Raw genomic sequence first — 26296 nt, forward strand, 5'->3', positions numbered from 1 at the left:
ACTATGTATTTGAACAGATTTTCTTTTCCAAACTTTTCTGGGAAATTCCAAACAGGGGAAGAGGAGTTGCTGGGTGTCTATTTTTCCGAAAAGGGCAACTTCGGGTACATAACATTGGGGATATGAATGTGAAATCAAGACTGTCGATCTTGTATAATATCGGGCAAGTCACATGCTCTTAGCCATCCTGTGCCTGAAGCTGAGATTGAAGGACCAGAAAAAATCAACACTCTTGTTCATCTTGGATTTTGAGTCAAAGAAGCTGTTTCTTTGGGTGGTATGTTAGTTGTTGTCACATTCAGACTATTAAATTCTTAAGAAAATGAGGTGTGCGGCTAGTTGATCATTGTTCTTTATGCTTAAAGGATGGAGAATCAATTGATTATATATTCATACATTGTAGTTATGTTCGCGAAGTTTGGGGTTTGATTTTGGTGAGATTCGGTATTCAATGGGTTTTTCCGTACTCTACTAATCAAGTTCTTGAAAGCTGGGATTTTGTTCCTTGGAAGAAAAAAGGCAAGGTTTTTTGAAAAATTTATTTATTGCCGGTCTAGTGGTCCATTTGGAAAGAGCGTAACGAGATAATATTTAATGGAAAGGCAAAATCTTCCTATGGTATATATTTGAAGATTATTGGCTATTCTCTGGGCGAAAAGTTCTATTTTCTGTTCGGTTTCTGCCTATGATTTGTGGGAGGGTTGGCATATCATATGCAATGAGGCGTCTTCCAAATCAAAGGTGATTCAAAAGTGGGCTCTTCCTCCCGTTGGTTTTTTCAAGCTTAATTTTGATGGTGCTTCTTTTGAGAATCCGGGTACAACTGGAATTAGTGGTCTTCTTATAAATGATAAAGGTAAAGTGGTTTGGGCTTTTTTCGATCCAATCGGTATAAGCGATTCTTCTGAAGCGAAAGTAAAAGTGGCTTATTCCGGAATATTACATTTAGATAATCTCATCCTGGACAAGGTGATAGTAGAAGGGGACTCGACAAATGTGGTAAAGTGGCTTTCGGGTTTTGCTCCGTCGCCATGGAGATTCCTCAGTCTTATGGATGAGATCTTGGATTATGTTTCTGATTCGGCTGCAGTTTTCTCACATATTCGGAGATCGACAAATGGCGAATCTGATTCCCTTGCCAAATTTGGGGCTAGCAGTGCTAGTTTAAAGTGGCTTGATTATCTCCCTCCGTAAATTGTATTTTCCTTTTCCTTTTCTTTGTATTTTGTGAACCTTCTCGGCTCCTTCCTTAAATATATTAATATTTAAAAAGAAGAAGTTGTTTTCGACTTGAAATCAATTCTCATAATCTAAAACGTACAAGGCTTTTCTTGGTGGAATCCAAAAAAATAAACATTTGTCTAAGGCTGACAATCATGACAGTTTTTTTTCATGGAATATTGTTTTATCAAGTGGTTGGAAAGGATTAGGGAGGATGAGTTGAAGGGAGGAGAAGCTAATAATTAGGAGAATAAAAACTTTATTCCAATTAGAGTTTTATTTTTCTTTTTTGTGCCATAGGGCACATTGGAGAGTCCAACCCACATTCTTGGTGCTCTTCTGGCGTTTACCACCGAGGAACGTGTGTATTGGTCACACAAAGAGGAGGTCGGTCATTGCATATGACTACATTGTCAATCTAAATAAACATGACTACATTGGTGAAATGAACGACGATCCAATTCATTTAGTCAGGACAGTTATTAATCAAATTAGGCTCAGAGCCATAGAGGATGAATTGCTTGCGATGGAAGAGAAATGCGTCTAAAACTCATTGAGTTGCCAGAAGGGGGGCTAAGCTTGTAGGCTTAGATGGGTCTTGAAGACCAAAAAAACCGGGCTAGACACCAAGAGGTTCACTCATAAGGAAGAAGTATGACAAGTAGAGAGACATTCTCTATTATTTTAAAGAAAGAATCTTTGAGAATAGGCATAATACTTGTGGTTGGTTATGATTTACAGTTGCACCAAGTGGATGCGAAGACTATGTTCTTGAACAACAACTTGCATGAAAATATCTACACGGTACAGCACGAGGGCTCTGAGATTGAAGTTAGCGAACACCTGGTTTGTAAGCTAAAGAAATATATCTATTGACTAAAGCAAGCTTATAGACATTTGTATCTCAAGTTCCACGACGTAGTGTCCAATTTTGGGATCAAAGAGAACGTAGTAGATTAGTGCATGTACTTTAAGACTCGGAGATTATTGGGTTTATTTCATAAGGCCTATATAAAAAGGTTCTTAAAGGTTCAACATGGAGAGATGCTCCCCTATTGCTGTCACTCTAGTTAAAGGGGTGATGCGTTTAGTCAGTTGCAATATCCAAGGAATGCATTGGAACGGAATCAGTTAAAGGAGACCCCATATGCTTCGGCAATTGGGACTTGTGTATGCTCAAGTCTGTACCCGTCCAACTATTACATCTGCAGTTCACATCTTGGGAGGTACCAAAGTGACCTTGGTATGGATCATTGGAAGGAAACCAAGAAGGTTATTTGTTACTTGAGAGGGACTTTATATTTGATGCTCATATTTAGGGGATCAAATAGCCTTGAGGTGATCGGCTATTCTGATTCTGACTTTGCAAGTTGTCGGGACACCTTCAAATTCACTCCTGAATGCATCTTTATGATTGCGGGAGGATCGATTTCATGGAGAAATGTGAAGAAGAGAATGACTACTTCATCCATTATAGAGGCAGAGTTTATTTTGTGTTCGGAGGCTTCATCTCACGCCTTACGAATGTAAATTTTCGTTTTGGGTCTGTTCAGTTGCGCTGGGGAAATGGAAACGGATAGGAGAATGGGTACATTTTCCGCGGAAAAGCACTAAAAACGTCGTTCTGTTACTCGGATAGGGAAAGCGCAAAGAAAGCGCGAAGTTGACGTGGAATCCTTTTTATCCTACGTGTTGGCCTCATTTCCGCGGTTGTAAATCCGAGCTTTTAGCACGGAATCGATTTATTTTCCGAGGAGAACGTGCAAGTCGCGTGTCTAAAAAAACGACGGAAACGATTTATTTTAGGAAGGTTGCATTGCGGTTGTAAATCCCTCAAATGTATTGCACAACTCAAAGATTAGAAGGATTTTGAGAGTTATCATAACTCTCATTCTTTATCTCTTATTCCTTCGAGTTTATCTTGAATAAAGCTTTCTTACGCATGAAGTGATGGCCCCACATAATCAGAATTTGAAGGGAAGATGGTGGTCCGTTCCTCCTCTCCAAATTGGCTATAATTATGGTCTCTCAAAATCATGATGTGTAAAAAGATGGCTCCACCTGTTAAATATATAAAAGGGTAAAATGATGGACCTTATCTCATTACAAAACAATGGCTACCACTCATCAAAACATGATGGTCGGCCCCAACTTGCTACACAAAATAATAGGCCCTACCAGCAAAGCATATGGTGTAAAAGTTATGTCCAGGCATGGGATACATCAAATGGTAGACTCCACCTAAACATGAGTTCGGGTGGAGATTGTCAATGACGCATACCCATCTTACGCCATCTTATGCATGGGTCTGATGGTGGGCCTCACTCATCAAAACATAGGTTAAAATAGTGGGTCTACCACAGCCAAGCCTGAAGTGTAAAATAAATCGATTATGTGCACGTTCTCCTCATAAAGAACATGGCAACTGAATGCACATTTCTGAGTAACAACTGAATGCACGTTCTCCTCGGAAAAAATGTCGATTGTAAATCCAGGCTTTTAGCACGGTAAAGAACATGTTCTGTGCTGTTTCTTTTTCGTTTCCTGGCAACTGAATGCACATTGCTGCTGTTTCTTTGTTGCTTCTTTTCCGTTTTCTGGCAACTGAATGTGCACTCTTGCTGCTTTCTTAGCAGTTTCTTTTTCTTTTCATTTCCTTCTTCCACGTCACTTCCTTTTCTTTTCCGTTTCCTTCGTGTAACTGAACAGACCCTAAGTGAGTGTGGGGAAGCAAAAGTACTATGATGTCTTTAATGGCATGCTTTTAAAATTTGCTTCTTAAGTTTTTTGAGTATTTATTTGTATTAGTGGACTATTTGGTAGGGCTTAGGGGGCATAACTTGCTTTATATGTGGTAAATAACATATTATGTGTTGTTTCTTTTCCGTTTCCCTGGCAACCGAATGCACGTTCCTGTTGTTTCTTTAGTGTTTCTTTTCCATTTCCTGGCAACTGAATGCTTACTCCTACTGTTTTCTTAGCAGTTTCTTTTCCTTTCCGTTTCCTTCTGCCACGTCATTTTATTTTCCTTTCCGTTTCCTGCGCGCAACTGAACAGGCCCTTTGGGGCTCTAGGCGTTCGATTCTTTCCAAAATCCATTGAAATCGTATTGTGACAATTCCACAATTGGATTCTTTTCCAAGAACAACAAGTTTGGAGACAGGTTGAAGCATATAGACTTAATGTACTTTGTTCCAAGGGAGAGAGTTCACGATCAAAGCGTATCTATGGAGTACATAAGTATCGCACTTATGTTGGCAGATACTTTAACTAAAGGCTTGCCACTAATGCTCCATAGAGAATATGTAGCTCACTCGAGGTTGACTGATAGATACGATAGTCCGTGACAGTGGGAGTCTGAATTATGTATTCAAATAATTTTATGTGACAACATTTCTATTTTTTTAGACTGATATTGTGATTATTTTACCTCGCTCCATTTTGTTGCTATGCACATTATATGGACTATTAGTGAGAAGCAGAATGTCTGACTCGCTGTTTTATGAACCATGTTCACGCTTAATGCGTATATTCATTTGTATTCATACCCGTAAGAATTATGGGTGATATAATCATGGGGCGGGTTATTAGGTAGAGTTGGTTACCCGATAGTTACATGATTTGCTATTGGTAAATTTTATTTAACGGAACAATGTGCTTTTTGTAAGTGATTCATATATCATTTAACATTATGATCCCTAAGACAAACCAGAAGATCTTTACTGGCAAAGTGGGAGAATGTTACGATGGAGCATAACCATAAGTGGGCTTTGCAAAGAAACAATGATTAAGATCGTAGGAGCCCTTGATATTTAGAATCAATTTGATGATAACCATACTACCTAAAAGGTGGAAACATAAACAGATATGAAATGAGATATTTGAGGACGGATAGGTGTGATACGAAGCCTCATCTATATCCTCAAATACCCAATAAAAAATCCTCTCGGTTCTCACTGCTCACACCATCCCAAGTTCTTGCTTCACAGTTGGTTATCCACGTCCAAATGCTTGAACTTCGGTCTCCGTCACCGTCGGGTGAGAAAAACAAGGAGAGGAAACCGACAGGAAATGTAACACCCATCCTTGCACGCACATATACACACACGTTATAATTATTTCTTAGAAACTTGGATTTTGAGCCTGGAGATTGTCCCGAGGGTGTTTTTGAGTGCCATGAAAGAGCACTCCCTTGCCTCTAAATCGAGTGGCTTTTAAGTATACTTTAATGACAGGGTATTCTATTTCGATATTCAAGAGATTGGACAGAATACCTTCCTAAAGAACTGCTTGAACTTTGTTTAGGCATCGAGAGAATGTGAGTGGGTATACCTCTTACTTAGTTGTTTTTTTCGGTGTTTTTCAACGCGTTTTCTAGAATGGAATATTTGAAATTGATCGTGTGTAATGATATTTGTTTTGGATTGATTGTTCGCATGAAAGTGTATTTACAATGTTCGCTCAAATATTGTTCTTACTGCTGCCATCGGATTTCATGTGCTTTATTTGAAGTTAATGTAATACATATTTTAATCGCTATGAGTCAATTATGAAAGTTTTATGAATGTCTATATTTGAAGGTACCGGTGTTTATGATTCTTGAATTGAAAATCTATCGTACATCGAATATAGTTTGATTTCAATGTTTTTGTTTTACGGGCTCTCAAGCAGACTGCGAAGTGATCTCGTCAGTGGGGGTTAATACGCTGACACATGCTCATGTCACCCTACGATAGTTAGTGTTTCTAGAGTGGTATTGAATTGTGCTCGCCCCAGGGCGGTGATCTAGTGAAGTGTGCATGATTCTTTAGCTATTGATTCTTGAATTGAAAATCTATCGTACATCGAATATAGTTTGATTTCAATGTTTTTGTTTTACGGGCTCTCAAGCCGACTGTGAAGTGATCTCGTCAGTGGGGGTTAATACGCTGACACATGTTCATGTAACCCTACGATAGTTAGTGTTTCTAGAGTGGTATTGAATTGTGCTCGCCCCAGGGCGGTGATCTAGTGAAGTGTGCTCGCCACAAAGTGGTGACCTAGTGTTGTGGCCCTGTTGTAGGGATAGAGTGTGGCTGTAGATCCCATGTAGATTCCAATCGCTTTTCAAATGTGCATTGATTGAGAACCGAAAGAATTGTTTTACTTGTCATTATTGGAAATGTGCATATTGGCATCTCAACTGTAAAATGGTCTCTCCTCTTAAAGAAATTCCTTAATCGTTAATTTTGGTCTATCAAGACGTGCATAGATTCTAAAAGCGATCGAACTGTCTTATCCATAGATTTCTGAGAATTGCATATTTGTTCTCACACCACGAATGATTCTGTCCAATGATTTCCTCTTTAAATGCTTTTACTATGGCATGCCTCTCTCAGCTAGGTAAGATAACAATCTCTTGCTGAGCATTGGCTCACTCTTTATATAAGTTTTTTTTTTTTTTTTTAAGATGACTAAAAGACTTAGGATAGTCTACAAGGGACGGTTGAACATAGAAGATTAGCGCGATGATAGAATGTGCTTATAGCTGATCTGTTTATTTCGAGAGCTGTGAGAGCATTTATTTTATTTCATATAGAACCAAGTGAATGTTATTATCTTGCCTATTCATTTGTTTACAGAGAGGAGGTAGTGGAGTGTTTTATGACCTTTATTTATCTAGCTCTAGGTTTTATCTTATTTAATTCCATTGTTATGGAATTTATGCATGCAATTGAGGCCCTGAGTGTCCGAGGGTCAAACCATAGGCACACGGTTGCTGCTGCATCCTGGGGGTGCAACATGAAGCAAGTCTCTCACTCACTCATCCGACACTTACATGGTTTTTCCAGTAAATATTGTTTCACACGTTTTCATCTCAGTACAGATAGAACTTGATTAATAAGTTTTTTCTCGAAGTTAATCGCTTAAGATTGGAAAGCATTAGTCTAAGGAATCAGACAAGTAACATCTCCATCCATTATCTTCTTTTCCTAAAAATAGCTACATTGCTACCTCTTTTATTTTTTATTCATTTTTCGCTAGAAGATAAACTAAGAGGGGTGGAAATGCAAGGAAAGGGGTGGGGTACATGTATATTCATATCTTATAAGATAATGTTGTTGGAGAACAGCTAGATTTAAGGGGGAAATACCACTGAATAAGAAAGTACATCCATATCTACAATTAAAAAAACTCAATATTTATCTCGGAAATGAGTAGTCCACCTCATGGGATATAGATTGTGTACATGAGGTGTAGTAGACGTGGAAAGGATCCTTAGTGTTCAATTGGGTCCCACCTTAGTTTGTCCCACACAATCTCGATTCGACGGTTAAGATTATCCTACTTCCATCTTATGGATAGAAGGTCCAAATTGGAGATTTGAATATGCAGGCGCTAATGCTTCAGTAGAGTGCGACCTCATTGTACTACAGTCAGTACCCCTACTGCATAGTGGGTCCCACTTGTGATTGATCCGAACCACTCATCTAATGGACTCCATGCTGGATCTCCAATGGCCTAAAAGCCAGTGGGTCCCACCTTTGATTGATCTGAACAGTCTACTTGTTAGATCCTGCCATTTGATCTTTTGTGATCCAAAGAGCAGCAAGCAAGGGATTGAGCCTCTAGACCAACGGTCAAGGTTTTGTTCTTTGACCCCCGCTCCAAAAAAAAAAAGAAAAAATTCGCCAAGCACATATGCCATGTGCGTGCTGTCATGGCCGTTCATCAAGATGAGATCATCTCGCTAATCGATCTCTAATTTCTAACCATCCGTGATTAACGATAAAAAAATGGAGGAATGATAGATTGAAGGGCGGCCTTGCAAAATCCAGGTACAAGTGCGCCCCAATCGGTCCATGTCAAGAAAGTGCATTTATAATGAAACAAAAAATCATCGGTTATGAAGTTGATAAATATAAAATTAAATGAACCATAAATGCTCTTGTTGAAAAAGGTTCAATGGTGGGGCCCTTGTAGATGGTTTTCGCAAGTGCACCCGTCATTCTATCATTCTTCTAAAGAGAATGTTAGGATTGTTCCTCTAGTGCTATTCAGAATAGCCTATTAGAGATAGAATAAAGGATAGAAATCCTTGGACAAGAATAAAATAATCCCAGGATTGGATATCCCCACCCAATTGGTGTGATTTTGACCTATTAGAGATCAAATAAAGGACCCATTAGATGGACCCACTAGGAGGAATTCTTCAACTTCTCACTTGGATGGTGGGCCCGAAGTGCATTGAATAACTCTCTTCTTAATTAAATGAAGGGAAGTTTTATAGTCGGCCCATCTTCTTATTTATGAGTTGTGAGTCTTATGACTCCTCTTTTGCATTAGAGGGGGGGCTGTCCCGAGTGAAAAAGGGATGAGTATATAATTTACCTTATTATACACACACAGATACATCAATGTAGCAGAGACTCTGTCTATATACAGGTAGATAATAATATGTACAAACAATATATATAGTCAGAGAGAGAGAGAGAGAGAGAGAGAGAGAGAGAGAGAGATGGGGGATCGAGACGAGGCAGAGAGCGGCGAACCAGCAGAGGAGAATCTTGGATCGAGTCTCACCATGGAGAAGGTCGCTGCAGCAAAGCAATACATTGAAAATCACTACAAAGCTCAGATGAAGAATCTCCAAGAACGAAAGGAAAGGTAACCCACAAAAAACCCAAAAAAAATTTCATTTTTGCAATTACCCAGAATTCCATTTTTGCAATTTCCTGATCAATCTCCCCAATTCTGCAGTCTGTCACCGTTTATTTGATCTTTTTTTTGTAATGTTTTAATTTTTGTCTATGAAAGAATTGTTTTAGGTTTAATGGGTAATGTATGGATGTGTTTGAATTGAAATTGGAATTGGGTTTAGGAGTGTTCTAAAAAAATGGGGCTAGATGAGCTGGTCATATAGTTGAATTTTGCGATGATGGGTAAATTTGATTTGTTTTGTATGTTTTTATTGCAAGGTTTCTATTTGTCTGTGTAATGTGTTTATTGTTCTTTAGGATGAAGGTCATTGGGCATTTTGTAAGTAGGAAAATGGGCACAAGTCTTGTTAATTTATATGCATGCCTCATTGTTTTGTTCTAATTCAAATATTGAGTCAATTCTGAATCAGCTAGAGAATCTTACCGATAATTCGAAATTGATCCGGTAATCCTTGACGTATTTCTCATTTATCCATGTTAAGAGTGGAGGGCTTAATGATTTCATTTATCCATGTTAAGAGATCAGCTAATAGGGAGGCCGATAGGATGGCCAGGGAAGGTGTTTAGAGCCTCCTCGAGAGAGCTGTGGTCCCCTAGTTATAGTACTGAGGTGGTCTCCTAGTAACTTTATAATTTTTTTTTGGGAATGGTAGTAACTTTATAGTCTCTATCTCTTCTTTGTTGTGTTGTTCTGTCCTTCTTGGTCGTGGGCCCTCCGCTTTTCTCTATTAATAAATTTCCTTGCCATTAAAAAAAAATAAAAAATAAATTGTTGGCATAGTTCTCGGTGATATCTTCGGCCAAAATCTTTCTTTCTTGCTTTACCGGTCAATGGATAATTTCTTTATAGAGAGGGATAAGTACGAGTGTTGGGTATGACAAGGACAAGGGAAATTCGATTCAGGATCAGGGGAATGCATCATGGTAGGGCCATAGCTTCATACATTAGGTAAAATTTTCCCTATTGCCTGATCAATACTTGGACACGTATTGTCAGACATACTTTTTTAGATATCATCAAATCAATCAACCTTTTGGTAACTGGGAGCCATATCCGTGGGATATGGGTATTAGTATATATGAAAGAACCAGATGTAGCCAATATAGGAGTGGCCAAAATTTTGACTACCATACTCCTACATGATATGGATGCACGATGGGTACTTATATCCAGTTGATGTGTCTGGGTATCATAGGTTCAAATGCCGGTGTTTTGATTTTTCATTCTTGTCTATTGAGTTTTATCTCTAGAAAAAGACTCGTCTATAAAGAGATTGATGATTTTGTGTAAAGGCCTTGTGGGAATACTGTTTCCCTTTTCAACCTTCCATTATCAATATTTCTTTCCACTATCTGATCTACCATTACCAATATGGATTTCTTTGGGATCTTTGTTCACATTCCATGATAAACCTTGTACCCTTACTAGATTTTTTGAGGAGTTGAGACATTCTCTTTTGTTGACAAATTATAAGTTCATGAAAATAGGAAAAATATCCCATAGCGAGTGAAGTGGTTGCTTCAAGTGGATTCATTTTATGAGTTCCGTAGGACAATGATCTGCACAAGAGATTTGAGGGAAGAATGGTTATTTTCGTTTTTTGGTGGGAGTTTGTACGAAGGATTGATTACCCCTTGAAAGATCCAGGTACTTGCACATTGTTCCCTTCTTGGATTTATAGCCCCGCCTGCTCAAAATCCCTTAAAAATGCGGTTTAATGTGTGTTTTTTTGGCTCAGACAATCTACCCCCCCCCCCCCCGCCTTTTTTTTTTTGAATGGTAGCAATTTCATTCAAAAAGGGAAGACCGAGTTGGTCAACTTGAAAGAACAAATAGTGAATGCAAAGAAAACAAATTGAATAAAAATACAACAAGAAATAAAACCAAGATCAAGGGGGGAGGAAATCAAACATCTCCAACCCTTGCTTCCCTACGCCTTCTATTGCGAGCCTGTCTGGAACACTATTAGCGGATCTTCTAGAATGCTTAAATATAATAGAGGAACCATCCACCCAGTCATGAATCTGATCAAAGAACTGTGCAAATCTCCACGGCGGGACCCCCACTCCACTAAGCCACCGAATGACATTTGAGGAGTCTCCCTCCACTATCACCCAATCCAAGAAATCAACACTCAACATTTCATTCCTTGGTGAACAGCTCTAACTTCCGCCTCGCTGGCGTCTGCGATCCCAAGAGGGCCTAAAAAAGCCCAAATGACGACGACTCTAAAGCCTCTTAGAACACCTCCTATACCTGTAGGACCAGGCTTGCCCAAACTAGAGCCATCAAAGTTTAACTCAAGCATCCCATCCAGAGGAGCCTCCCATTCTTGAACGATCCGCGGGCGTATTTCTACATCCAAGCACACCTCCTTCCAACCTTCCCAAAGATTGAAGGCCGAAACAAACCGAAAAGCAGGAAGAGTCCTCAAACAATCTAAACCCTTTTGGTCCTTTGTTTTCGAAAGATGTGAGATCTTGCGAAGGAGCCTTCAGTAATCCTCGAGGATGTGTGCTTGCTTAGTATGTAACTGGATGGATGTTTCCAAGGCTTATTGCGTTAGCTTTGGAAAGCAAGGTTTTAGGTTTTTGGTTTCGGTATGCATATGTATGTAGAAACATCAGTGTTAGATGGAACTTTTGGTGAAAATCCTATAGGAAACATACGTTTACGATGAAACTTCAGGAAATGCTAGAATAAACAAAAATTCACACTAAAAAACCATCACATAAGCAAGAAGACCACCCTGCAATGGCTTAACACCAAAAACCGTTTGACATGAGCAACAAATGCACTCTCGGAAACCATCACATACGCAAGAAAACAACCCATAATGGTTTAACACCAAAAACCTTATGACATGGGCTGTCACACATATCTGATAATTCATTACACACCACATTTCACATATAATTCTTATTAATATTTATACACAATACATATACCACATTTCACATGCAATTCATATAAATATGTAACACAAGTCTTGTTCAACTGTGCGAGTAGGTCAACTAAAGGTCTATCTCTTAGGCTCACCCCACCTGGTAGCAAAAATTAGGCTAAGGTTAAAGGCAACTATCTAGAGCCTAAGTGGTTCCCAACTTGGGGCATGATGACTATTTGTGTCTGCATAAAATGGTAATTTTTGCAAAGATATTTTCCCCTAATCTAAGGGAAGAATGACTATAGATTAGGACTTATCAGTCTAAAACTTTTAGAAACACATTACTCTCTGACTTTTGTGCTTTCATTTCCTGAAAGTTCATTTGTCTATCATTTGTCTATCTTCATTGTCTAATTTACCCTCAACTTGGTCAGTTCTTTTTCTTCGCTATGGTTAGTGGTGGTTTGTTATTTTGATTATTCATTGCTTTTTAGCCTCATGCACTCAACCATGAACAATGTTAAATGTCTTGAACACATACGGATATTCTTTTAACTCTAAACATATGCCTGTAGAAATACTCCATTTATATACTTGTAGAAATGTTTAAATATGCAATGAGAAGTATTTCTACCCTTCCATAGGCTGATGAAATCCTCTTCAAAGCTGGAAAACATACGACCATTGGATGGAGTTGGAGTCACATGGACGGTCTTAGAAGAGGAAGAGCCCGAGCAAAAGGACTGGTACACCTCTGTGAAGCAAAAACAGAGTTGGGATAGTCTATTTAATTCTCAAAAATTCATGCCAACCAATGTATAATATTCTCCAAAGTCCAGAGGCTTTCATGAGGATGTCCAGGAGCTAGAAAGTAAGGATTTTCACTTGAAAAAGGACATTTCTCAAAAACCAACACAATATCTTACTACTCTTCCACCACGATCCAAGGTTCCAAATCAATCCACAAAAATAGAGGAACGGATTTCATCTAGCCCCATGCGAAAAATAAAGGAAAGAACCCTATTGGGTGGTACCAATGCCTTAGATAAAAGAACACCACAGTCTCAAAACTTGGTCATTTGAATCTTATATTCTCATGATTTCTACTTCTGAAACAAAATACAATAGCAAATTTCTCTTGAAAACTCCCATAGTTTTTCATGAGGGCACATAGGGATTTGCTAGGGACCATCGCAGAAGGCATTTTGAGGGATGGCTGTTGCATGAGAGAGCAGCCATCTCATATGAATTAAACCAATAAGAGAAAATGTGTTGAAAAGTGGTTGAAAATTGAGCCTATGTGGCTGCTCTCTCATGCAACAGCCGTCCCTCAAAATGCCTTCTGCGATGATCCCTAGCAAATCCCATATATGTATGTATGTATGTATACAATATTTATTCTAGGGAAGAAACGGGCAAATCTCGCTTAACCTTGATGCAAAAGTTGATTGAATTTGCCATGTGTCCTATTAAATCTTGGTCTATTAGGGTTGGATTCAACGACATTAGAGTGCCACATTAACAATCTGGTTGTTGACATCGGTTATACAATTGCATGGTTGTTTTTAATAGATTCTTGAAACACGTACCTTGAATTGAATTTCTCATTGATCCTAATGAGATGACATCAGGGTATGAGGCGTGTTCTGATAACCATGTAGTAAACCTAAATATATGGAGAAGATTTCGATTTATGGGAGGAAGAATCCATACCCTAGCAGGGTTCTCAAGAAGATTCTATTCATCTAACTTTACAATAATAATGAGGAAGACTACTATGACTTTTCTTATGCGGGGTAACTACACGACGTATAGAAAGGTACTAGTCACAAAACTACCTTTGTGAATATAGTACAATACTTGTGGCCTTTACTTTCAAAGTTGCAATTAATCTATAACAAATTTTATGTATTGAACACCTTTGTATGTGAAAGCTGAAATGTTATTCCACTTGATAATAGAATAATAGAATAAATGTTGTTGTGCTCATCACTGTGATGGACTTGCTTTGGTACTGTCTTTGCATCAAATTATATATGAGCTTCAGTTGCTTGTCTTTCCTTTTTGATTTTTACTTATGTCAATTTCTTTTTTGGCATGTGCTATTTTGAAATTTTCTTTGAACGGTTTACATGACATCATTTTGATGCTCCATATTTCTTTGGGTCCACCTCTTGGTATTAATATTGACACGATTTGGTTTTGTTTCAGACGTTGGGTGTTAGAGAGAAAAATAGCTACGTCACATGTTTCTGAGGAGGAACAAATAAATCTAATCAAGGATTTGGAGCGAAAGGAGACAGAATTTATGAGACTTAAAAGACACAAGATTTGTGTTGATGATTTCGAACTTTTGACCATCATTGGGAGAGGTGCCTTTGGGGAGGTTGGAGACATGCTTTGTTCATTTGTATTGCATTTATTTCTTTGCTTTAGTGTTATTTTCCTTTGCTATTTGAATAAGCATGTTGATTCTTTGTAAGGACCTTAGTCTATTACAACTGCAAAAAACAAGCACTGTCAAGTTAGAGAATGGCACTTAAAGAGCTCAGAAGATGGTGATTAGAGAATACAGACATTTCCAAGTTAAAGAATCCCTTTGATTTCCCTTAGGACATAATTTCGTTGATACTATATTGTTTCACCTAACTGCTAGCTGGACCTTTGTAGTTGTCATGTTAATCACAAAAACATATCAGGTCATCATCTTTTAGCAGTCATCATCTTTTCGCACCTGTGATGCTCACTGCTGAAAATGGCACCGTAAGATCTCTTTGCGTCAATCATCAGCTTGCCTGAGTCTACTCCATTTTCCCTCATCACACTGTTTTAAATTTCCACCGTAATGTTTCCACTTCCCTATCCACCGAAACCAATATCGAAATTGAAATGCACGCGAAATCAAAATTGTAAGCGTATTAGTTGTATACTATATCAGCACTGTTACATATTTATATTTATATGAATTGCATATAAAATGTAATATATGTATTATGTATAATTGTATACATATTTATATGAATTGCATGCGAAATGTTGCATCTACTGAATTATCGGACACGAGTTACAATGCATATTACTAGGTGTTCGATATTATTAAACCATTATAGATGATTTTCTTGCTTATGAGATGGTTTCTAATTGTATTTGTTCTTATTCTATCATTTCTTGAAGTTTCGTCTTAAAATTATATCATTTACCTATGTTTCCATATGCTTCCGTGATTTTACAGGATTTCCACCGAAATTTCCAACCGAAAACCAAATGTTTCTGTTTCCATGGCGACCGAAACCAAAACTTAAAACCTTGCTCATCGCATGATCCTTCTGAACAACTGGTCCTTTGACCTTGGATAGGAAAGGGAGGATTCTTTGGAGACTTGAAGCTTCTTGGTATTATTTGGACCCTATGGAGGGAAAGGAATGCTCGGACTTTTAAAAATGCAGCAAAAGTCCGTTCTTTATCGATATGAAAGTTATCTCGCTTTCTCTTGGGTTAGGATTATACCTTGCTTCAAGTTTCTCTCTAGCATAGACATAAGATTGTGTTGGATGGAGATTTGTTCAAGCAAGAAAAGGATTGGGACTAGTGCTCCTAGATGGACCCCTACAGATCTTGGGTGGGTAAAGATTAATTTCAATGGATCAAGTTTGGGCAATCCTTGTCCGGATGGAGTAGGAGGAAATCCTTAGAGATGAGGCCGGATCCACCAGGTGGGTCTTCCTGGGCATCATCGGGATTAAGGACTCCAATTAGGCGGAAGTGAGTATCTGCTTCAGGGCATCAGGTTCAGACAATACTGACAAGTAGATTTATTGTGGAGGAAGACTCTCTCAATGTTATGAGGTGGATGGAGCCGCTTTCATCCATGGAGGTTCGCAGAGATAATCGAGGAGATCCAACATAGGGTGGCGAGGTTTATGGTTCGGTTTCAGCATGTTAGGAGATTGGCTAACAGAGAAGTGGATCGTCTCACCCGCTCAGTAGTGCGCAAGCCTAGTTTGGAGCTATATGACTCGCTTCCTCCTTGAGTTCCTCTTGTTGTGTTGATATGTGTTGTCTTTTTGCTTCTCTTGTTGTATCGACAATCTCGGTCTCGATTTTTTTTCTTTAATACAATTATCTATCATTAAAAAAAAAAAAACTCAACAAATCAGGGTGGTAAAAGAAAACAGATATGTACTGAAGTAATTAGAAATTCACTTCTTGATATGTCTGTTCTCATTTCCTAAAGTGGTTGTGGAGTGGGCAGAATTTGGTTGTTTGTTATTTTTTATTATTTAATTATTTATTGGATCCATCCAAAGAGACTGTTGCTTACTTATGAAACTGAATAAACTCCTCTGCACTAGAGGGTCATTACCTATTGAATTCTTGTTTGTAGAATTCCTAAATTATAATCATCTAGAAGACTAGAAGTCTTTTCTTGTTTATGTTTTCATATCTTTTTCCATCCTTTCACCTTCTTCATGAAATTTTTCTAAAGGATTCATTTAGCCAACCTAACTAGTTTGGGACAAAAGCTTTGTTGAGTTCAGTTGAGTTTTCATTTCTTTTCCTACATCTCTGCAGTAAATCACTTTCCAATGTGTTTCTCTTGGATGTACTGGATGCATAAATGTTACATTTCTTTGATCTCCTGAAAATGAAATTGTTGCATCTAGACATGTTGTCTTCTTTGAAAAGATCCAAGATTTTTATGCCAATCCTTTAAATGATGGTATTAAAGGGCATGATAGAAGATTTTCTTCATCATATTGATAGGTATTTAGGTTGGTATGATGTTGTATTCAGTGGGAGAATATGTCAAGCATCAACGATGATTTTGAAATCTTACCCTTCGCTAGAAGATAGAAGGAGACAAAGGCAGAAAAGCTGTAAGAGATTTTTGTGCTGGATCAATTGCCTTTTGTGATATGGATTGTGGAATAGTAAAGGCAAAGGAATTGGTGCATCTTGTGTTATCTGAGTTTGAGTTCAAAGTGGATATGTTTTTCCCTTTTTGAGCAATAAAAAAACCAGTGCAACATGAGGACTTCGTATGAGGTCAACCATCCTAGTGCCACTCTCATCCAAGCACGCTTAACGGTGGGAGGTTTTGATGGGATCGGATTCACTAGTTCTGGAAATGTCACTACTTCTGGAAATCTGGAAGACTTTTCACCGTGGGCTCCAATGAAAATCAGGGTCCCTGCGCGATCAAAATAGCCTCATAGAATTGCATCCAACACATTTAAATCTCATCCGATCAACATGAGACAACTTTCATCGGATATTTTCATAAAAAACGATGACGTGCCTTTCAGAAAGCTATTCCGAAGAGAACAGATAGAAAAACTCCAGACCAGGACCCTCAAATTTTATGATTTCTGAAATAACTAGATCTTAATGAACTCTCAAAATCAATCAAAAGTTTGATTAAAATCCTAATAAATACTTGTAAGGGAAGATCTATCCAAATCCAAGCATCTATTTTAGATTGGGTGAGAGATGTTTTGTATGACTGATGACATCGTCTGTATGACCTTATTAAATCATGATCTGCTCCTTTTGTTCTATTGTGAGATTTCAGTTTTCAGAGATCACTTGATGCTATTTGTCATAGGACCAACGGATCTAAGTTCCTTCTAGCTATGCTCTGACGCCATGTAGATAGGAAGACTAGAAAGAAGAGAAAGATGGAAAGAAAGAAGAGAAATTTTGTGGACTGAGATACCCACTACATCTAGTAGTGCTCCCGTATTTTACTAACTTATAATAAATTCATTAAAGGACTAAAATACACTTGTGTACAAATGTAAGCTCTAGTGTACCTGACACTCTTAGTTTAGAAAAAAACAATAGTACTTCTGACTAGGAAATATAGGATTATAAATGTCTCCAGTGGTATTAAAAAGAAAAAGTAAAATGTCCCATTTAATTTTAACTTGTAGAGGTCATATCTTCATGCTCAAGTTATTTCACAGTCATTTGGAGTTGAATCCCCTTTGTCCATTAATTTTAATTTTTTAAAATTCTTGCTGCAGTCTTAGTTTTTATTATGTAAACTTGCATGTGTTGTTTCTGAGGTGCTTATTATTTGCTATATTTCAGGTCAGACTGTGTCGGGAGAAGACTTCTGGCAATATCTATGCAATGAAAAAGTTGAAGAAGTCTGAAATGCTTAGTAGGGGCCAGGTCAAATCTAACACCCTTGCTTTCTTTTAATAGTCATACGCTCAAAGCTTGTTGGGTACGAGTCATTTCTCTTCATTGATTTTATTTTTGCTTGCCGCTACATAATTATATTTTCTGTATTTGACACATGCTACTGAGGGAAATGCTTTTCTTTATTTCCCTTTGCTGAAAGCTCTCTCGGTGGCTTGGTTACTAAATTCACTTGATAATTCTTGCATGTTTGTTCTGTATTAGTTTGCATTTCTTCACTTCCAGGGTTCTCCTGAAAGAACTAATTTAGCTATTTACTTCCCTGAATGTATCTAGATTATCTATGTTCTATTTCAAATGCTACTACGTAGAAGTTCCAATTAAATATTAGATGCTGTTTATTTAATTGTTGGAGTAAATTTTACTCTTCTGTCCTTATTGATGGTTAGTTTTTACTCAATGTTGTAGGAATATCGATTTCTTCTCATATTTTATGTTTTTGTTGATAAAATAGTTTTGCTTGCTCTTATCAGAAAGGAACAACCATAGATTCAATTGATGCCCTCTTCACTTTATTCATGGAGTTGAAACTTTAAAAGAGAAAATGGCGGGTAAGAAAAAAAACCAGGGTATGCGGGAAGACCAAGAAAAAGAGACAATGTGAGGGATATGTATTGTACATCAAATTTGTGATAGGGATTTGAGAGATATGACATGTAAATAATTGAAATGAAGGTGCGGCCTCGATGAATTAAATTCTCTGAGTAAAGAAGAGTGAAAATAAATTGTGGTGAACATACATGAAGGAGACATGGTCAAGTGATGGATTTAGTCAGAGGGATAAGTTAGAGCAAGGTTGGAGGCAAAGAGAAAGGGGCCAAGAGCAACCTACAAGTGATTTTGGGGAAGCTGACTAGATCTTTCTGAAGATGAATGATTCACAAGTGAAACTTGAGGGACATGACGATAGGTGCCACAGGACTAGGAAAGGACAAGTTAACTTGAATTTTATATTCGGGTTGTCAAGACTAGCTTAACCTTAAATTGTGGTTCTGATATCATATCTGGAGCGACATGTTATATGAGGGCCAAAAAATTGTTTCGTTACCCTAAAGGATTTCATATGTTTTGAGCTTAGTATTCGCCATGTGTATGGTGGTGGAATTGGGACATCTAACATCACCCATATTAGATGTTGCTTTTGTTTAATGTCCGTTGGTGTTCAAAAAGTACCTTTTTGGAGTCGATTGCAAATTTTAGGCAGTTATAGCTTTGTCAGAGCAGTGAAAACACTTTTTTTTCCTAGAAAAATGTGATATTGAAATTGTTTCTTGGAGCATGTCTGGTTTCTGGATCTAGGTCTTTTCCTTGTTAGTCCTTATAAAAGCCTCGAACAACACAATTTTTCGAAATGATGACCTTGGTAACGATACATAAGAACTACGCATTTTATTGATAGTTTTTTTATGTTGATGATGCAATTCTGCTGGCCTTGGCCTTAGAGCATAAAAAATTCACCCTGATTAAAGACTTCCCTAATTCATACAGCTAGAATCAATGCCATTATTTTCCTCATCGAGGAAACTACCGGCCAAGGGATCAACAGAAAGACATCCTAGGTGTGCTGCATCAATCTCAATGCCTCTGAGGATAATTCCATTGCTCCTGTTCTTGGCTGTATTCCCTCCTGTTTGCCAATCAGACATCTTGGTCTTCCTCTTACGGATGGGAATCCTAGTCCTTGTGACTGGGACTCGGTGGTCGAGAGAATCAGATTCCTCCTTGAATTCCATGTATTTATCTCCCCCCTATTCGGATTACCTTTCGCATGGCTTCCTTCTCTAATATTCGTTTTTGTCCCTTTACATGATTCGTCCTTAGGTGGTGGATAAAATTAATAAGAGGTGTTTAAATTTCTTATGGAATGATGATACCACATTTAAGAAAGTTCATTTGACCATGTGTCAACAAAATTAATAAGAGGTATCTAAATTTCTTCTGGAATGATGACACCACATTTAGGAGAGTTCATCTAATTAATTGGGAGATCATGTGTCAACCAAAATTCGTTGGTGGTTTGGGAATTAAGAGCGTTAGAATCCAAAAGGCTGCACTTTTGGCAATGACGAGTGATGGGAGAGGGTGATCTACACTAAGTACCAAAAGCACGGTAAGTGTCTCCAATTGGGAGAGTGGCTTTCAGTTCTTTTCCTCACTCATCCTTCTATGTCAGAAATGGTGCAAAAAGCCAAAAACTTTCTGTTTGATTGGATGGGTGGTGTGATGATTTCTTGGCTAGCTCTTACCCGATTCTTTTTGCTCGGGTTGTCAACTCAGGGTAACAATTTGTAAGCACTATTTTTCTCTTGAGGATCATGAGGACGAGCTTGTCTGGAATATAAAGCATAATGGAGTCTTCTCAGCTAATTCCTTCTATGCTAAGTCATAGGTTATCCCTCTGGCCCTAAATTCCCTTGCGCCTCCTAGGCCCTAATGTGCTCCTTGGTGTGTTCTTAACACGGGCGCTGTAGCAGATGCTTTGATACCAAACGAACGGATGGTGTAGTGAAGGTTTAGGGTAATGTAGCGGTCTTAGGGAAGGGGAACTAAGAAAAAAGGTAGTTGAAAGATAAAAAAGGGCATTTGGAATAGTTGAAAATAGTTGAAAGGGCACGGTAGAACTATTGGAAAATGGCATAAAAGGGACTAAAACTAGAAAGTAATGAAAATCTTAATTGAAGGGAAGGTGGTTGTGTAAGGAATCCTATGGGTGAGCTAAATGATGTTAATTACGGTGTAAAGGCAAGAAAGAAATTGGGTGGCTAATGTAAGATGGGATGAAGGCTATTGGGAGGTAAGAATCTTTGGGGAAAGGTTGATGTTTCAATAGTAGGAATAATGGGGATTTAATGTGTGAGTTCCTGGGTTGGTGATTTGAGGGATTAATCAAGGAAGGGTTTATTAGAGTTGGGTAGTTATGAAAGTGAAGGAAAGCAAGAATTGGGTGGTAATAAGGACTGAATTGTTGGAAGAGAAACAAAAGGGCTAAGCAAGTCGGGTGTAGGGAATTTGGTGGCTGATCAGGAAGGACGGTGGCAGCAGCAAGGTGTGATAGTCTGGCTTTGGGGCTGGTTAAAGCGAGGTCTGTGGCTGTTGTGGGGAGTTGCTTGTGGTGTTTTCTAGGTGTTGGTTTCGGCTGGCTTTAGAGGTTTCAACGTGGCCCTCGGGTGATAGTTTAGGATGGGATTGGTGAGAGGTTGAAGTGGCAAAACTGGGTTGGGATTTGAGATGGAGTTGCGGCTGAAACTATGGTAAATAGGTGAGGGTCTCTGGTGACATATGCTGGCCGGTTTCAAGAGGGAATAATGGCTGAGAATTTGGGTTGCAGGGGTGGCTAAGGAGCAGGGAAAGGGTGGTGGTTGCGGGACTAAGGAGTTGATGGCTGAGAATTATGGCAGTTCTGGGCGGTTTTTAGGGGCTGATTTGTAGACCCTGCAGGTGGCTATTGGGTATCGGTTTATAAAGGTTTAGGGACTGAGATAAGAGGGGAAGTGGAGGGTTATTAGGAGGGACTACTGTGCACAAACAAGGGCTGGGTGGTTAAAGATTCAAGAAAAGGAAGGCTGAACTCGTTTGGAGAGAAGGTGAAAAGTTTAGAAATATATGAACTATGTGGCATGAAACAAAGGCTGTGTTTGGAGAGAAACCTGAGTTGAAACATTGGGTTTTGTGACTGTCTTGCAGAAACTAAAAAAAAGGGCGGCCCAGCGCACGAACGAGGCTCCCGTCATTGCGGGATCTGGGGAGGGCTAGATGTACGCAACCTTACCCCTGCTTTACAGAGAGCCCCTGTTTCCGTGACTCGAACCTGTGACCACCAGGTCACAATGGAGCAACCTTACCATTGCGCCAAGGCTCGCCCTCTTTTGTCTTGCAGAAACTATGGTTTTAAATTTCATGAAATGACCGAAATGTTTCTACTTTCAGTCCACAGAAACGGAATCTCAATAAATTCTCCCATGCCATTATTTCAGACCAAAATTCTCGAGATTCGATCTAAATTCTCGCAATATGACCGAAATCCCATAAATTCAACCAAAATGGTTTGAACGACAAAAAAATAGAAAGATGTTATGATTTGCATTTCATTTCATTAATGTAGAGAATAGACTAAGAAAAGAGATATTTATATTAGTATCGATTTATAAGAATAAAGGGGATATTTCGGAGTTGCACCGATTATTGGTGAATTAAGCTAATGAGTCACACTATGAAGCTTTGGGAGAGAGTAATTGAGCATAGACTAAGAAAAGAGACTAAGGTGTTAGAGAATCAGTTTGGCTTCATGCCCGGACGATCTGGAACTATTTTCTTGATTAGGCGATTAATGGAGCGATTTGGAGAAAATAAAAAGGACCTTAATATGATTTTCATTGATTTGGAAAAAGCGTATGATAGGGTTCCCATGATTGTTATGTGGTGGGTCCTTGAAAGAAAAAAGTGCCTACTAAGTATGTTGATTTGATTGAGGACATGTATGATGGAGCGGTAACTAGTGTGAGAACTACGGATGACACGTCGAATGAATTCCTAATTACAATAGGACTGCACCAAGGATCAGCTCTAAGCCCTTACCTTTTTACTCTAGTTATGGATGAGCTTATGGAGGGTATTCAAGGTGAGGTGCCATGGTGTTTGTTATTTGCAAATGATATAGTATTAATCGACGAGACCAAAGCAGGAGTTAATGCTAAGTTAAAGTTATGGAGAAGTACCTTGGAATCCAAAGGTTTTAGACTAAGTAGGACTAAGACAGAGTATATGGAGTGCAACTTTAGTAATGTAAGGAGGCAGGGCGAGGATGTAGTAAATATGACTAGATAGGAGGTACCTAAGTGGGATATTTTTCACTATCTTGGTTCAATTCTACATAAGGAATGAGAGATTGAAGAGATGTTAACCATAAAATAAGAGCAGGTTGATTGAAGTGGAAGCTTGCCTCGGAGTTCTGTGTGACCGTAAAATCCCTACCAAGTTGAAGGGAAAGTTTTGTAAGATAGCTGTGAGGCCAACCATGCTGTACGGCTCAGAATGTTGGGCCACCAAGAAGCAGCATGTGCATAAGATGAGTGTAGCAGAAATGCGAAGACTTCGATGGATGTGCGGCCACACAAGATTAGATAGACTTAAAAATGAAGACATTCGTAAAAAGGTGGGGGTGGCATCAATTGAGGGGAAGATGAGAGAGCACCGCTTAAGATGGTTTGGACATATCTAATGTAGGCCTTTGGATGCTCCAGTGAGAAGAAGTGACTCGTGCCAAGTTGATGGAGTAAAAAGAGGTAGGGGCAGACCGAAAACGACTTGGGTAGAAACAATGACGAAAGACTTGATGGCTAGGACATAACAGAGAACATGGCCTTGGATAGGAGAGAATGGAAGAAAATGATCCACGTAGACGAACCCAACTAGGGCTAGCATTAGACTTAGTCAATTTGAGCCGAGTAGATTCCTTTCACCTCCTTCATGAATTTTTTCTAAAAGATTCATTTAGTTGACCCCAACTAGTTTGGGCCAAAGGCTTTGTTGAGTTGAGTTAATGTAGAGAATGATATTTGGTACGAAACATCGTTGAATAGCACAACAATGTAACCACATCTTCTTTATTGACTTTACTATTCCCCCAGACGTGCGACAATGAGTGTCACTCGATGTGATTAAGCCATATGGATAGCTTTCGTGCTTATGCGATGGTTTCTAAGTATGTACTTGTGCTTATTCTAACATTTCCCAAAGTGTCATCTTAAAATTTCATCATTTGCATATGTTTCCCTACGTTTCCACGATTTTACAAGATTTCCACCAAAACCGAAATGTTTCTGTTTCTGCGCTGACCAAAATTGAAATTTACAACCTTAAAAATTATGTGATTTGTTATTACCCTTAAAAATTGCTATGGATTACCTATGAGTAAAATTTGTGTGGCTTGTATTCCTGGCATGTTCATGATCCCTGCATTGTTACGCTCTCAATAATGAGTAGGATGCACAGATGTGGTTTTAGTTTGTAAAATGGACCCCAGGTTGTTTTTCGTATGACATTATTTAGGCAGTACAGGTACTGCTACAATATTTTAAGCTTGAGTCTGATGTTTGTTGTAGCCATGGTTTTAAATTTCGGCCGAAACCAAATGTTTCAGCCGAAATTTCGGATGTCGGTCCGCAACGACTCCGAAAGTACATAAATTCGGTGTTGGATTTCGGCCGAAAAATTTCGGATTCTTGATGCTGCCTAGTGATTTGTGATTGGAGTCTTTTACTTTCCACCGAATTTTCCAAATTTCGGGCAAAAGTTTCGAATATTCCATTTTTTTTTTATAATTTCGACCTCAGTTTCGGTTTCGGTTTTGTTTGAAACTGACATTTCAATCCTTGGTTGTCGCAACTCCTGATGCTGCTGCCTAGTGATTTGTGATTAGAGTCCTTTACTTTCTTATACTTGCTATTGATTACATATGATTATAGTTTGTGTCTTTATTCATATTCTTTGTATTTTTGTTTGCTAGACTTAGTTAACAAATATTGTTATGGACCATAGGTTGAACAAATTTTTTTTTTGTTGGTGACCATAGGTTGAACATGTTAAAGCTGAAAGGAACTTGCTTGCTGAAGTTGCCAGTCACTGCATTGTGAAACTCTACTATTCATTTCAAGACGCTGAGTACTTGTATCTAATTATGGAATATTTACCTGGAGGTGACATGATGACCCTTCTGATAAGAGAAGACACTTTAACTGAAAGTGTGGCTAGATTTTACATCGCCCAAAGTGTCCTCGCAATAGAATCTATTCATAAGCATAATTATATCCACAGGTTGGTATTCACTTACAAGTCAAAATTAGGGTCATTTTGTGAAGGGTTTGAATCCTTCTAATTAGGCTGTTGGTGGGCCAACAATCTCCTTTTTTTCATGCATTTTAACGAATATTTTTTTGCAGAGATATCAAACCTGACAACCTTCTATTGGACAAAAATGGTCACATGAAGTTGTCAGATTTTGGTCTTTGCAAGCCTCTCGACTGTAGAACTCTATCCGCTCTGAATGAAAATGAACCGATTGGTGAAGAGAACGTGAGAGATTCAATGGATGTTGATGGATGCTTTCCTGATACAAGTAATGAGAGTCGTTGGAAAAGTCCCCTTGAACAACTTCAGCATTGGCAGATGAACAGAAGGAAGCTGGTATATGTACAAAGCTATCACTCACTGTATAATTTCGTTTCCTGCTTCCGCATTTCTTCCCTGACCATCTCAGCCCTGGTGCCAGCTGTTCCTATATTTTCAATATATAGTGCTTTTATTGCGATATTTTGATAAGACGACAAAATCCCGAGAATTTTAAAAATACAGCGATATTTTTATTTATCGCGATAACATCACATTTTTTTACGTTATTTTATATTTTTACTTAATTTATATATTTTTAAATAATTTTATTTTATTGTTTTTAAAATGCAGCGATATGTTATTTACCGCGATACTATCACGATATTTTTATGATATTTTATATATATACATATATATTTTAAATAATTTTATTTTATCGTTTTTCCCGATATAAACCCGAGAAAATAAAAATAACATTAATGTATCCCGATATTTTACCTTGCTGAGAAATTCCCGAAGACGAGATTTGCAACATAGGGTGCCAGTGGTTTAAGTTTCTGTTCATTGTAAGGTGGCAAAATTAAGATATTCTGCCGCAAGCTGTATTCCTCTAGTTCTTTAAGCATTTTTATTTGCAGTAACATGCTATCAGTTTTCCTTTTCAGGCATTTTCTACGGTGGGCACGCCGGACTATATTGCCCCTGAAGTATTACTAAAGAAAGGCTATGGCATGGAGTGTGATTGGTACATTTATTTTTCATTAGTTCTCTGTGCTAATATCTTATTCAGCTTTATGTTCTTGCGCTGTTATAGTTTCTTTCGTTGCAGTTATTTTTTTCCTGCATTCACCTGTTGTTTCCTTACATTCATTGACTTTTTACTTTGACGCGTCGTGGTTATTGTCTCTGGGCGCTAAGCATAAATCAAAGTAGTTCTCTTTTTATTTTTGAATGGTAAAACCAGAGAGGCAAATACTTAAAAGAGTCTAATGTTAGGTACTGCATGTTTAGATTTTCCTTTAAAAGTATCACTTCAGATTACTCATTTCATCTTGTTTGAGGGTTGTAGACTTCAAAGTTATAATCCGTAGGTGTAGTGCAGTTGGTATTTGTCATTCATGCAATAAGAGTAGGGCATTCCTATCTGGCCTGGATATGGGTATCTGATGTGAT

The 26296-nt window shown here is 38.3% G+C and overlaps 1 protein-coding gene across 1 annotated transcript in view; it reads left to right on the forward strand.

Moving 5' to 3' along the window:
- The first annotated feature begins 8689 nt into the window (after positions 1-8689).
- Positions 8690-26296, forward strand: part of LOC143885179 (AGC (cAMP-dependent, cGMP-dependent and protein kinase C) kinase family protein) — a 61731-nt gene continuing 44124 nt past the window's right edge. Inside the window, exons 1-6 of the mRNA XM_077389220.1 lie at positions 8690-8868; positions 14021-14195; positions 17903-17986; positions 24588-24829; positions 24955-25198; positions 25789-25868. Coding sequence (XP_077245335.1) covers positions 8720-8868; positions 14021-14195; positions 17903-17986; positions 24588-24829; positions 24955-25198; positions 25789-25868 — 974 coding nt within the window. The 5' untranslated portion in view covers positions 8690-8719. The remainder of the gene's footprint in view (positions 8869-14020; positions 14196-17902; positions 17987-24587; positions 24830-24954; positions 25199-25788; positions 25869-26296) is intronic.

This window comes from Tasmannia lanceolata, unplaced genomic scaffold (genome assembly GCF_043159265.1).
Source record: "Tasmannia lanceolata isolate RefF3 unplaced genomic scaffold, GAP_Taslan_0.1 ptg000008l, whole genome shotgun sequence".
Classification (NCBI taxonomy): Eukaryota; Viridiplantae; Streptophyta; class Magnoliopsida; order Canellales; family Winteraceae; genus Tasmannia; species Tasmannia lanceolata.